We start from the raw sequence: 12,521 nt of genomic DNA, 5'->3' as shown, positions 1-12,521 counted from the left end.
TCCAGTGTTCTTGCCTGGAGAATCCCAGGGACGGGGGAGCCTGGTGGGCTGCCGTTTTTGGGGTCGCACAGAGCCGGACACGACTGAAGCGACTTAGCAGCAGCAGCAGCAACTTTTACTATTATTTTATTGATAAATAATCTGCTTATCTCAGAAATACAGACACATCTCTTTTTCTTCTTTTAGGGAAAAAGGCTTGAGGTATGAACACATATGCATACATACACATAACAAGCATATATATTTGCACACATATACAAAATATATACATGTATATATGTGTGTCTGTGTGTACATCCATACATGTACATATGAACATCTTAAATTTATTCTTGAGTATCTTTTTAAATATCAAAATAACTTCACATTTATGATTCTCTCAATATATAAGGCTACTTCAGTTGGCTTTGAATATTCACTAAATCATCTATCTGAATTCCAACAAACTATAGATGTTTTTCCCTACAGAATCAACCATCTGAATTGTTGAAACATAATTATGTAAATTATTTAGAATGTAGATTACAGAAACTAGAACAATTTTGGTGAAACTAACTTTTTAAAATGGAGCTTAAACTTCTGTATGGGAAGAAATATAGCCTAATTATACACCTTTTCTTCTTAATAGGGCTTTGAAAATGGGGAAGATAACACAAAATGCAAAGTTCTTTTCAGATTAAACTTTAGTAGACATGAAGTCTAAAGATTAGACACTAAATACCAATTTTAGGGAGCGTAAGAGGATACTATAAAACATTTTAAAGTAGAAACCAATTATAAAATGAGCAAAGGCCTGACATTAAATTGTGAGATAAGCAAGCTTAGTGAGAGAGGAAAACAGTCCTCACCACACAGAGTCGCCCCACTCTGGTGTAAATTGCATGGGCGCTGTTTTCGGCCTCCAGGGCCTTCTCCGTGAAAAAGAAATACACTTTGTTGTCATCTCGGTCTTCATTGTCAGGGATCATATAAGAACCTACAAATTTTGGCTCTAGATAAGTAAAAAAATAGAAGAAAATGTAATAGTTATTAAAACAAACAAAATATTTCCTTGACATTTTGTACTAAATTTTAATATCAAGTAGATATCTCCATGTTGTTTGCAAATCAACAGTTTAAAGGAAGTGTTAGAGGATTTAAAATTTAACTGAGTCAGGGAGGAAAATAATCTGATTTCGAACAACATACACTACAGACTTGAATTAAAAAAAGAATAGGTTAAGAGCAATATGATGATACTCTCCATAAATTTCCTATGTCTGTCTATCCATATAAAGTCAATATAAATATATGAAAAATATTTTAGTAAAGAAGTCTATCATTACTTTTTTTTTAATTCATAAATTGTCTACTAGTCCAGCTCATGCAAGATCATCTTAATTTTAAGGTGGAAAATTCACTTTAAGTTTTTGTATTTCTAATCGAATGGATCTGAGTGAATACCCTTTGACTGATACAGAATGTCAAATAGTTTAATGACAAAATGCTGCCAATAATGACTATACACTCTAAAGCCTAATAAAAAGGTTGAAAATAATGAAACTATTCACTATAAAATGATTTTAGTTCTTAGATATACCAATGTGACAAAATATAAACATGACTTCTTACAAAGAATTGTATGTAAATGAATGCCTGGTGATGTTCCTAGAATTTTATTTGTCTCTAAAGTACAATATGATTCTATTAAACAAGCAAAGAAAAGCAATCAACTCATGCAAAATTATACCAACTGACAAGAGACAACAACTTATTGGATGAAAGAGGTTTTCATTCTGCATACATTTGCTTTGTTCATTAAAATCCTGATTTCTAAGTATTGCTCTGACAGTATTTTGGTTTTATTATAAAGCTGCTCAATTTTTATATAAAATGACATGCATATATCATATAATATTTTAATCTGGGAATATTGCTAAGAAAAAAAAGCAGAAAATTGCAAAACCTATAAATTGTATTTGTATTGTTATCATTATCAAAATGGCAAGTTTCCCATCAGCTCTGGACTTGCTTTTCAGTTCTGATTCATAAACTCTTTTCTCCTCGACCCCACCTTTCAACAGGCGCTCATCATCATGCTCAGTGCGGATCTGAGCCAGTCGTCCCAGGCTCCTGAAGATGGCAGCGTCTCTGCCCCAATAGTCACTGTAGAGTCCGGCAAACAATTCACTACCTGCATGAAAACATCAGTTAAAGAGAAGTGAGTGTCTCTGGGTCTGAGGACAATGTGCTATGCTGTCCCGTGCTTAGTCACTCAGTCGTGTCTGACTTTTTGAGACCCCATGGACTGTAGTCTGCCAGGCTTCTCTGTCCACGGGGATTCTCTAGGCAAGAATACTGGAATGGGTTGCCAATATCTCCCCCAGAGGATCTTCCCAGGGATTGAACCCAGATCTCCCGCTTTGTAGGTGGATTCTTTATCAGCTGAGCTACCAGTGAAGCCTGATGACAACAGATAAAACCACAACTGCAATAAACATATCCAGTTTACCATGTATATGGCCTTAGAAAGTCAACACTGCAGTACAGAGCAGGAATGGTGCAGTCAGACAGCCAGGGTCTGAATCATGACACTACCACTTACTAGATGTGTGACCTTGGACAAGTTGCTTAACCTCTTTGCCTCAGTTTTCACATTTACAAATAGGAACAGCACCCAAAATTAAGAGTAAGGCATTTAGAAAATCAGGGGCATATGCTAAGACCTATATGATCAGTTGATAAATAAGCTGACTTTATGGTATTTTAATAAACTTCTTTCAATCTTCATATCATCAGGGTATTAGTGTTGGTATTATATGTGACTGAGTTAATTCAAATACTTCTTGTAGTAAGAAATTGCTTCCACTAACATGACTTTAGTGCAGGAACCACAAAGTCTGATAAAGTAGTATATAATTTAATTAATTGTCATTTAATTTGTAAATGTGTGGCTCATTTAGATAGAAACAATAGAAAGAGTTTGTGATTTAATTGGACAGTCAACAGAATGAATGAAGCTAGCTGTAACATGTGGTGAAAGTCACAGACTTAAATCAGACCAAAGTGAAAAGTAAAAGTGAAGTCACTCAGTCGTGTCCAACTCTTTGCGACCCCATGGACTGTAGCCTACCAGGCTCCTCCATCCATGGGATTCTCCAGGAAAGAATACTGGAGTGGGTTGCCATTTCCTTCTCCAAAATCAGACCAAGGCATACACAAACATATGCAGGATCTCAAGAAATGGCTATATGTCTTTGGGACCAGCCTGAAAAAAAGACATTAAAATAGCTCATGATAAGAGAAAAATAAATTAACAGGAAAAAAGAGATAAAACCAGGCTTCCAGAAAGATCAAAACCTTTCGAGCACAGGGATGTGAAGTCCTCTTTTGTCAAATTGACAACAAAAGATAATGAGTGTGCCCTTCAACTGAGGCTGGAAGGATTGTCATAGGCATATGCAGCTCGAATTTTGTCTTGGGCAAAAATCTCTGGCCATGAAGCAGATGATAGCAGCAGATCCCTGGAAACAACAACCCCCATTTAGGGTGATAAAATTACTTCCTTCATGAGTGTCATGTAACTCTGGTCAGGTTTTAAAATATAGAGATGATAAGTACACTAAACTCAAAGTATGAATGCTTTTCTGTTAAATTTGGAATGTGTCCACATGCTAAAGTGCTTTTAAGTTTAAGATAATTCAAATTAATTTTATTTCCAATTTAATAAAGTTAGCTGTATACTCATTTTGGAGTTAGAATTATTAAAGTTACAGGTATAAAAATGTGACCAAGTTTTCACAGAATTTAAGAAAAATTGAGTGTCATATTTATAAACTTTATTTGCTGTATTTAAAATTGGTTCAATATGTATAAAGAGTTTTCTCTAAAAAGGCCTTTAAAACTTTAAAAAACTTGAACAGAATAAATATATTTCTATGGTTTCAAATTTGAGAAAGTAATCAACTGAGTTGCAAATAGGACACACTGTAAGGAAGTTTAAAAATAAAGATGAGGAGACTCCCATGGCTGTCCAGGGTTATGACTCTGTGTTTCCAATGCAGGGGGTGCAGTTTTGATCCTTGTTTGGGGAACTAAGATCCCACATGCTGTGGGTCATGGCCAAAAAATTAATTTTTTTTAAAAGTAAAGATTCTTGCTTTTATTATACCAGATGTAGAAAAAGAAAACTGATATATACATTGAATTTTAAAACTTACAAGAAAAATAAGTTTTTATAAATGTTACTATAGTAAACTAGTTTTCATTTACAAAAAATGTGAGTAAAACCATAAATGGTTTTGTTTGGTTCACAAAATCCCCTATGGATACTTTAAAATTATATTAGGATACAATCAAATAAAATTCAGGTTTCCCACAAAGGAATTCACTTTAAAACTATATACATATATAATATTATATTATATTATATTAGAAAGAGGGGGACAGGAGAGACGGAAGCAAATGTGGTAGAATATTAACAGTTGGTGAGTCAAGGTAAATGGTATAAATTTTTACACCTCTCTCAATTTTTCTTTGTATTTGAAAATTTTCAAGACAACAAACTTAAAAATGAGCTGTATTTTTTTAGTTAATCCCATATATTCAATGTATGCAAAGTGAGAAGTGTAATAAGAAAAATAACAAAAGCTAAAAAAGCAAGATGTTTTGTATCTGGACTTAAGCAAATATAATTTGGTAGAAAAGAATTATATCAGAACTCATATGTAAGCAAGTTCTTTGGAACTAGAAAGGGTGGGAGGAAGAACATACAGTTCAAGATACAACTGAATTTGTATCAAATTCAATCAGTGTTATCTTCACTAGAATTTTCATATCCATATGTGGAAAAAGAATATTTTGAGATAAAATGCATTCATTCAGTGGCTAGAGATATGAACCACGGGATTCCTGCACTACTTGAACACAGATAAAAGAGAGTTATGCTGAATTCAATTAAAAGGCTTTGGGGATCATCAACTCTATGGAATAAATGAATGAGTTGACCTTTAAAAGAGCTAACTGACTACCGAAACACCAGAGCAAGGCTTTTTCTGAAATTTTTAAAAAAATACTGTACTTGGTTATAGCTTCCACATAAAATATAAAGGCCATTTCACATGGATGAACTTAAGAGATTTTCATACAAAATGAAGTAAGTTGGACACAGATAAATATCATATGATACCATTTATATGTGGAACTTAAAAATAAAATGATACAAATGAACTTATTTATAAACAGAAATAGACCCACAGATATAGAAAACAAATTTATAGTTACCAAAGGGGAAAGAGGTGTGGGATAAATCGGGAATTTGGGATTAACAGACACAGATTACTATATACAAAATAAACATCAAGGATCTACTGTATAACACAGGGAACTATAATCAGTATTTTGTAGTAACTCATAATGGGAAAGAATCTGAAAAAGAACATATACATGTTTATAAATCAACTATACGTCAATAAAAATAACAACAATAAACTATAAAGGTCATTTTTTAAAACTATCCTTAACAGAACTTATTTTTCTAATATGGTCTGGGTGAATGTTTAATGCATAATAGGCACCAACATTTTTTTTCTTTAAAATCATAACAGTTTTATACTTCTTAAGATTTTAATGTACTTTAATTTCCTAAAATATTTATAGAATTTTATATGTGAAAATGTTATTATGGAAAATAGTCTTTATTTTATTTCACATCAATTTTGTTGCACTTATCCCAATTTGAACACTGTTTCCACCTTCTATTAATACCCGTTTTAATCAATTCTATAAATTTAACAAATAAGTTTTGCATGCAGCCACTAGATGGAGCCATACGATACCAAATGTGTGTGTGTGTGTGTGTGTGTGTGTGTGTGTGTGTGTGTGTGCGTGCGCGCGCGCGCGTGCGTGCGTGCAAAACAAAAAGATGATATATTACCAATTTTACCCAATTTCCCTTTTTGTATTCAGATAAAAGAAAATGGCTTGTTAACAATTCAAATAACACAATATGCACTGTATGATTTAAACTTCAAAGAAGCTAGACAGGTGCTAAAAACTTTATGCTATATAAACTGAAACAAATGTGTTTCTGTTGAAACATTAGATTTTTCTCAGAATGGAAAGATTCTCCTTTCATATTATATTATCACTACAAAGAACAAAATAAATTCATAGTAACAGATAATAATGATTTTTGGTAAAATACTTTCCCAAGAAAACACAAATACTTTAATGAAAAATAATAAATTAGAATAAAGCTTTAGGCACAAATGTTAACTAATAGTAATTAAATGAGCAAAAAACTCATTATTATAAATATTGATATTATTTATGGCAAATATACAATATCTAGCTGAAAACTTAAAAATCATAACCATTTGGTATAGAAAAAATTTATGAATCAATATTCTGCTCTTTTATAGAGCATAAAAATAGTATCTGGATAATTCAAATTTTCATGGATTAAAAAGAAAAATGTTTAATACAAATAGTAAAATATGTTTTAGAGCTTCAATGAGAAGAACAGAACTACTCAAATTTTTAGTTTTCTATGTCTATGGAGACATTTAATAAACATATGAACTTGGCCATACATTTAACTGGCATTTATTTTGATATTCTGAATACAAATAACCAACTTAATTTGTGAGCCATGTATTATTTTTCATTGTTATAACACTGATTTCTGATGGTAACTGATGCTGTGTTAATCTTAGTTGGTCAAGTGTGGTTATAATTAAAAAATAAAACACATCTGCAGGGTATTTTGACAGGTGAATGTAACTTATCATTGTCATGTTCAACAATAGTCTCTGTGTACAGACGGGATAAGAGTGGAAACAGTTCTGCACTGGAAACCTGGCAAACTAAGCCCCCAGCCCCAAATCTGCGATTTGTGGCCAACTGTTCAGACCCTCACTGCCTTAGTTATTTGGAGAATCAGAGAGATGTACGAGTGATTTCCTGAGGTTGTCATGCTTCTCTATGTGCGAGTGCTAAGTTGCTTCAGTTTTATAAGACTCTTTGCTACGCTATGGACTTCAGCTGGCTGCCAGGCTTCTCTGTCCATGAGATTCTCCAAGCAAGAATACTGGAGTAGGTTGCCGTGCCCTCCTCCAGGGGATCTTCCTGGCCCAGGCATTGAACTCATATCTTCTGCATTGCAGACAGATTCTTTACCCACTGAACCCCACAGGAAGTCCCCTCTCTGCTGCCCTTTTATTTGTTTGTTTTTGGCCTGTAATTCTCTACCTCCCTGCTTCCTGCTTTACTCCCCAGTTATCTGGCCATGGCCCAGGTAAATAAAGTCTTCCCTGACCAAACCTGTGTCACTTTAGTAGTTCCCAGTACCTGCACAGCCCCATGCCTATTTCTCTCATATTTCTTATAGTACTATACTCTCTCTCCTTCTGTGTTTGACATTATTTCTCACTAGACTGCACACTTCTTGATGTTGCTATATTCTTTTGTCACCAATATCTTGCACAGTGTCTAGCACACAGAAAATGCTCAATAAGCATTTGTTGAACCAAAGAATGGCATAATGAATTAACAAGAGAATGTATCTAAAATTTTTAGTTTATGAAAACTATGAAATGCAATTTAAAGAAAACCTCAGGATGAAATACTGATTTTTCAAAAATGGTTCAGGGAAAATATAGCAAAAGAAAGAAAAAACTATTAGCCTTTATATGAATAACAGTTCATTGCATTTTTGTTCTTCAAGAAGCTTGTTATTTAACAGTTTTAATTTATGAACACAGAGACTCTATTTTCTTCTAGTATCTGTCCCTAAAAGTTTCAGCCCCAAGACTGTGTCTAGAAATAACTGTAAGAAAGAAAAGAAGAATATCATTTGAGCTGGAAAAAATACAAAAACAAATTCATTGTAAATAATTTTAAGTTAAAATGCATAATTAAATACTTTTCTACACAACTCCTTTTTTATAATGCAAACTCTAATTGAAGTTTCAGTGAAACATACTTCATTCTCTTAATATTTTATCAAACTTATTAAGAACTTAATTCAGAGACAGTATTATTAATCAATTAGAGTTTTTACTCACCATGTTGTAAATATAGGTTTTTAATTTAGTGAGAAAAATTCACAGTAGTTTTTCATGCCCTCATTTTCTTAATTCTTGCTCAAGCATTTCTCTTATTTATGTTGTAACCAGATCGGCATAATTTGTGAAACCTATTTGCCTCATGGAAAAGACATGGCTAAAGACAGATTTAACTGTATCATTTTATATTTGAACTTTATCATTTTATTAGAAAATCATTCTATTTTAGAGGCACTATTTCACAGAGTGACTGTGACATGCGTAACCACAAACAAAATGCATTTGGGAGGATGAGGATTAGTAAGAATGGTCTATAGATTCCAACCTCCCAGTTCACACAGTCTGCAGAGAACACAGAAAAGAAATCAGAAAAAGCAGATCCTAAGTTACTTAGCTGTTGTTTGGACTTTTTCTTTGATTTTGCTTTAGCAAACAACATTAGCTATCAGTGTCAAGAAGGTTGTTTCTGTGGCATGAAGGAAAAAGAAAAATGTGTTTAGAATCTGTTTATTTGCATTATCTGGCATCTGTGACAATACTGAGAGTTTTCTTGGCAAACCAATGACACTGATGCCAGCATGGTCAAACCAGATTTCTAAGGGGAAGAATGTCAATGGGGAATTGAACATGACATTATTTTTCTTCTACCATTTTTGATTTTTTGTTTGTTTTGAGGAAACCATAACCAAGTAGTTAAATAACCCTGTATTCTTGCCTGGAGAAGAATCCCAGGGACGGGGGAGCCTGGTGGGCTGCCATCTATGGGGTCGCATAGAGTCGGACACGACTGAAGCGACTTAGCAGCAGTAGCAGCAGAAGCAGCAGCAGTGATGTCCAGAAGCAACAGTCAGCCTGTGGATGCTTGGCATTCAACCAAATGAGAGAGCACAGTAGTCTTGGATAAAAAATCACAGATATTCTTTAGGGACAGAGATGGGAACATGGTAAGGAAGTGGCTTTCTACACAGTTGAGATGAATTTAAGACATGAATCCTCACATTCACTTATGTTTACAGAGATTGTAATCATAAAGACTTATATTTTATCTTCATCTCAATGATTTCATTTATTTTTCTAATATTTATGAAGTCCTATTTTGTGCCAGAATTATTCATTTATAATTCTACCCTGAATATATAGTTAATCAAATAGAAGCATTTATTTATAAAAAAGTTTTAATAATAGTAAGAGTTTGAAGTAATCACTTAAATTTTCCCTGAATGAATTCTGACTCCCTTTCCTTCAATCGACATTGACTTTTAGTTTACAGAATTTGTAACGAGGGGATATATCCACAAAGGTCTCATGATAAAAGTGCGGGAAGAAAATCTCAGTACTATAAACCTGTATAATCTTATTTGCTGAAAAATGTAACATGGGACGTAAAAAGTGTGGAAAGAAAATTTCAGAGACTGTGAAATATTCATGGTTATTTGTTGACATAAAATTTGTGTCTTTAACTTGAAAGTATCCTAAAAAATTCTAACAACAAAGCTAACACTTTCAAAGCAAAGTGTGAAAAGTTACCTGACAAATCAAAGTGGTTCTCCCCCAAACATTAGTAACATGTACATTAGCATACTTTAGGCACTTCAAGTATGGTATGTATTAAATTACACCTAGAATTGGCAATAAAAATCTGAGTCAGAATGAAATTAAAAAAAAAAAAAAGCAATAGAATTGAGTGGACAAACTATCAAAGAAATTCCAAAGTTACTTAATAAAGAGAATATTGCAATGTTACATCAAATGTAAACTGATGCAAAAAAAAAAAAAAAAAATAAAGAAGCCAGCTAATAGTTTTACTTCCTGACCAAAACGACATATGACACAATGAAAATATTTCCTGAATTTTGGTTGGCCAGCCAGCAAACCTAATAATTTTTAGTGGCAGGCAAATAATTTTCAGTGGCAATGTAAGTTCTCAGTATCTTTGTTTGACTCGAAAGGTACAGACAAGTAATACAGCAATTCAATTTACTAAGTAATTCATTGTTTCAACAAACTATTTTTAAAACCAGACTGTAATGCTTTGCCTTCAGATTTTTATTTAAGACCCTTTTATATGTAATATTAATGATCATAGTAGGGGGGAAATGTGGCTAAACATACAGAAATATTGTACCTGTGATGTGAATTTATATGCCACCATGATAAATTATGCTAATCCAAAGTAGGGTTTAAAAAGCAAGCCTAATTAATGTATGATTTCATCTTGGTTGGCTTCTGAACATACAGAACACGGCTCAATAAGGAACTTGTTTTACTCCTTAAATCTTGCTTCACACAGAATCGTTTTCAGTTACTAACGTTTCCATTCTAAATTCGACTGTAAATTTAATAAAGTGTTCATTAACTTGTCTATCACCTAGCAAATAATGTTTATTCCTTATTTGGTTTTTCAGTAAGCTTTTACTCCATGTGATCTTAAGTCAACTGAATTTAAGTTAAATAAAATGAAATTTGTATCTGAAGTTAACATATTATGAGAAATTCTGATTCGTGAGCATGTTTTTTCTTTCAGGGCCTTGTTAGTTTTATGAGTATGGTTACAGAGTTTTTGTTGGTTTTTTTTTAAATCATGAAAGCAAATCTTAATGTGAACAGGCATTAAAAGTTAAGTGTGACCTATAATTAATACAGAAGCAGAAATGGTCTAACCATGGTCATCTTTTTGCTGAAGTCCTGTCTTAACCCAACAGTAGAGAACATATATGGTCATAAAATACCACATTAATGCATTCTTTCCCTGTCAAGAGTAAGCTGCACCGAGACTGCCAATTTCCAACTCAGGTAGCTCCATTTTTTCCAACTCAAATTCCTGCTGCTTTTTGATTTGAGTGAATTATTTCTACTTCCTGTCTTTTAAAGTGTTGCTGGCTCACAAAGGTTATCAGATTTCCACCCCAGTGGCTGCTGCATATCCACAGTAAGTGAATGATCTCTCAAAGGTACTTTGAGATGAAAGCTAGTGGATAAATTAGAAGAATTATATTTTTATTTCTTCTCCTTGGAGGGATTATACTATAACTTTTGTGTTTAGCTTGGAGGACTCTCAAGATTTGATTTTTCTTCTAAATAAGTGAAACAGTCACCCAGATGGCAAACACTTCACATAGCATAGTGTAATTCGATTTGGAAGTCCAGTGAAACTCACTTGGAAATGTCCCTCCAGTAATATTTCCCCTCTTAAAAAATTCAGTTTTAAATTTCTGGTTTCACGCATAAACAAGCTTCAGAAAGGCTGAGTGGAGAGTGGTAGGATGGCTAAAAAAAAGTTACTTTTAACCATGTTAAAAAAAAAATGTTAAAAATAAATGGTGTTCTAATTGTCTTAGGATTTTACCAGAGAAGGAGTGCCTACTGTGTAATTTTTGACTTTCAATACCTTTTATAAGGTTCTTGTGAATACTATCCCCTAATTTGTTTTTGGTTTGTTTGTTTAGGAACACTTATATTTCATTCCGAAATCCTATGGACAGAGGAGCCAGGCAAGCCACAGTCCATGAGGGTAACAAAAGAGTCAGCAACTAAACAAGAATATTCATAGGAGACTCTTCTGTGCGATATCTTGTATGGTAAAAGAAAGATAAGACAGTCTCATTTCTCCAGACATATTCAAATCTTAAGTCTATGAACTGACAAAAATCAATAAAAACATTAGAAAAATTGTATGAGTCTATCAAATGCATATATTTTAATTCATATGCTGCCAACCTACTAGGAATTTCTAACACTTGTGGATCTGGCATTCTCCAAAAGTGGAACTCTTAAGGCTTGATTCCAACTAAGTCCAAACTGACTTAAGCAACTCTATTCACGTGTTTAAAATCTCCCTTCTTCATACTGTGCTTACACACACACACACACACACACACACACACACACACACGGGTAAGTCAAGGAACTCAGGATATCTTAGTATTTTCTTTAAAATTTTATATTCTTTAAAAATAACTCTTTATTAAAGCTCCTGAAGAACTAATTACTTTGTGAAATTCTCATTAACAGGTCTTTCAAATTATAAAGTGAAAGTGAAAGTGAAGTTGCTCAGTCGTGTCCGACTCTTTGCGACCCCATGGACTGTAGCCCACCGGGCTTCTCCATCCCTGGGATTTTCCAGGCAAGAATACTGGAGTGGGTTGCCATTTCCTTCTCCAGGAGATATTCCCGACTCATGGATTGAACCCACATCTCCCTCATTGTAGGCAGATGCGTTATGAAACAAGTAAATTAAACATCCCTACTGATTAAAGCTAACAAGATTTTTGTTCTACGAGTAAATATACGTATATATAAAAGCTGTACTTATTTGGACGTGAGTACCATGATAGGCATGGTGGGGTAGAGGGAATGGGGTGCAAGGCCAATCAGAATCAACTATCTGGAGTAAATTCAGGGAATGTTTTGTCTCTAGAATATCCAGGAACATTTGCATCAACTCTAAATAAAGCACTGATTGATCATATTTTGATG

At 33.5% G+C, this 12,521-nt stretch overlaps 1 protein-coding gene across 1 annotated transcript in view; it reads right to left on the bottom strand.

The window, feature by feature from the left end:
* SEMA3E (semaphorin 3E) overlaps nucleotides 1-12,521 on the bottom strand; it is a 273,570-nt gene that overhangs the window by 49,986 nt on the left and 211,063 nt on the right. The window contains exons 6-7 of the mRNA XM_019958591.2: nucleotides 2,054-2,173; nucleotides 849-991 (exon numbers count right to left, since the gene is read on the bottom strand). Of these exons, the coding sequence (XP_019814150.1) occupies nucleotides 849-991; nucleotides 2,054-2,173 (263 nt within the window). The remainder of the gene's footprint in view (nucleotides 1-848; nucleotides 992-2,053; nucleotides 2,174-12,521) is intronic.

Source organism: Bos indicus, chromosome 4 (genome assembly GCF_029378745.1).
Source record: "Bos indicus isolate NIAB-ARS_2022 breed Sahiwal x Tharparkar chromosome 4, NIAB-ARS_B.indTharparkar_mat_pri_1.0, whole genome shotgun sequence".
NCBI lineage: Eukaryota > Metazoa > Chordata > Mammalia > Artiodactyla > Bovidae > Bos > Bos indicus.
The sequence above is the reverse complement of the archived record's forward strand: the minus strand, read 5'-3'. Positions and strand labels throughout refer to the sequence as shown.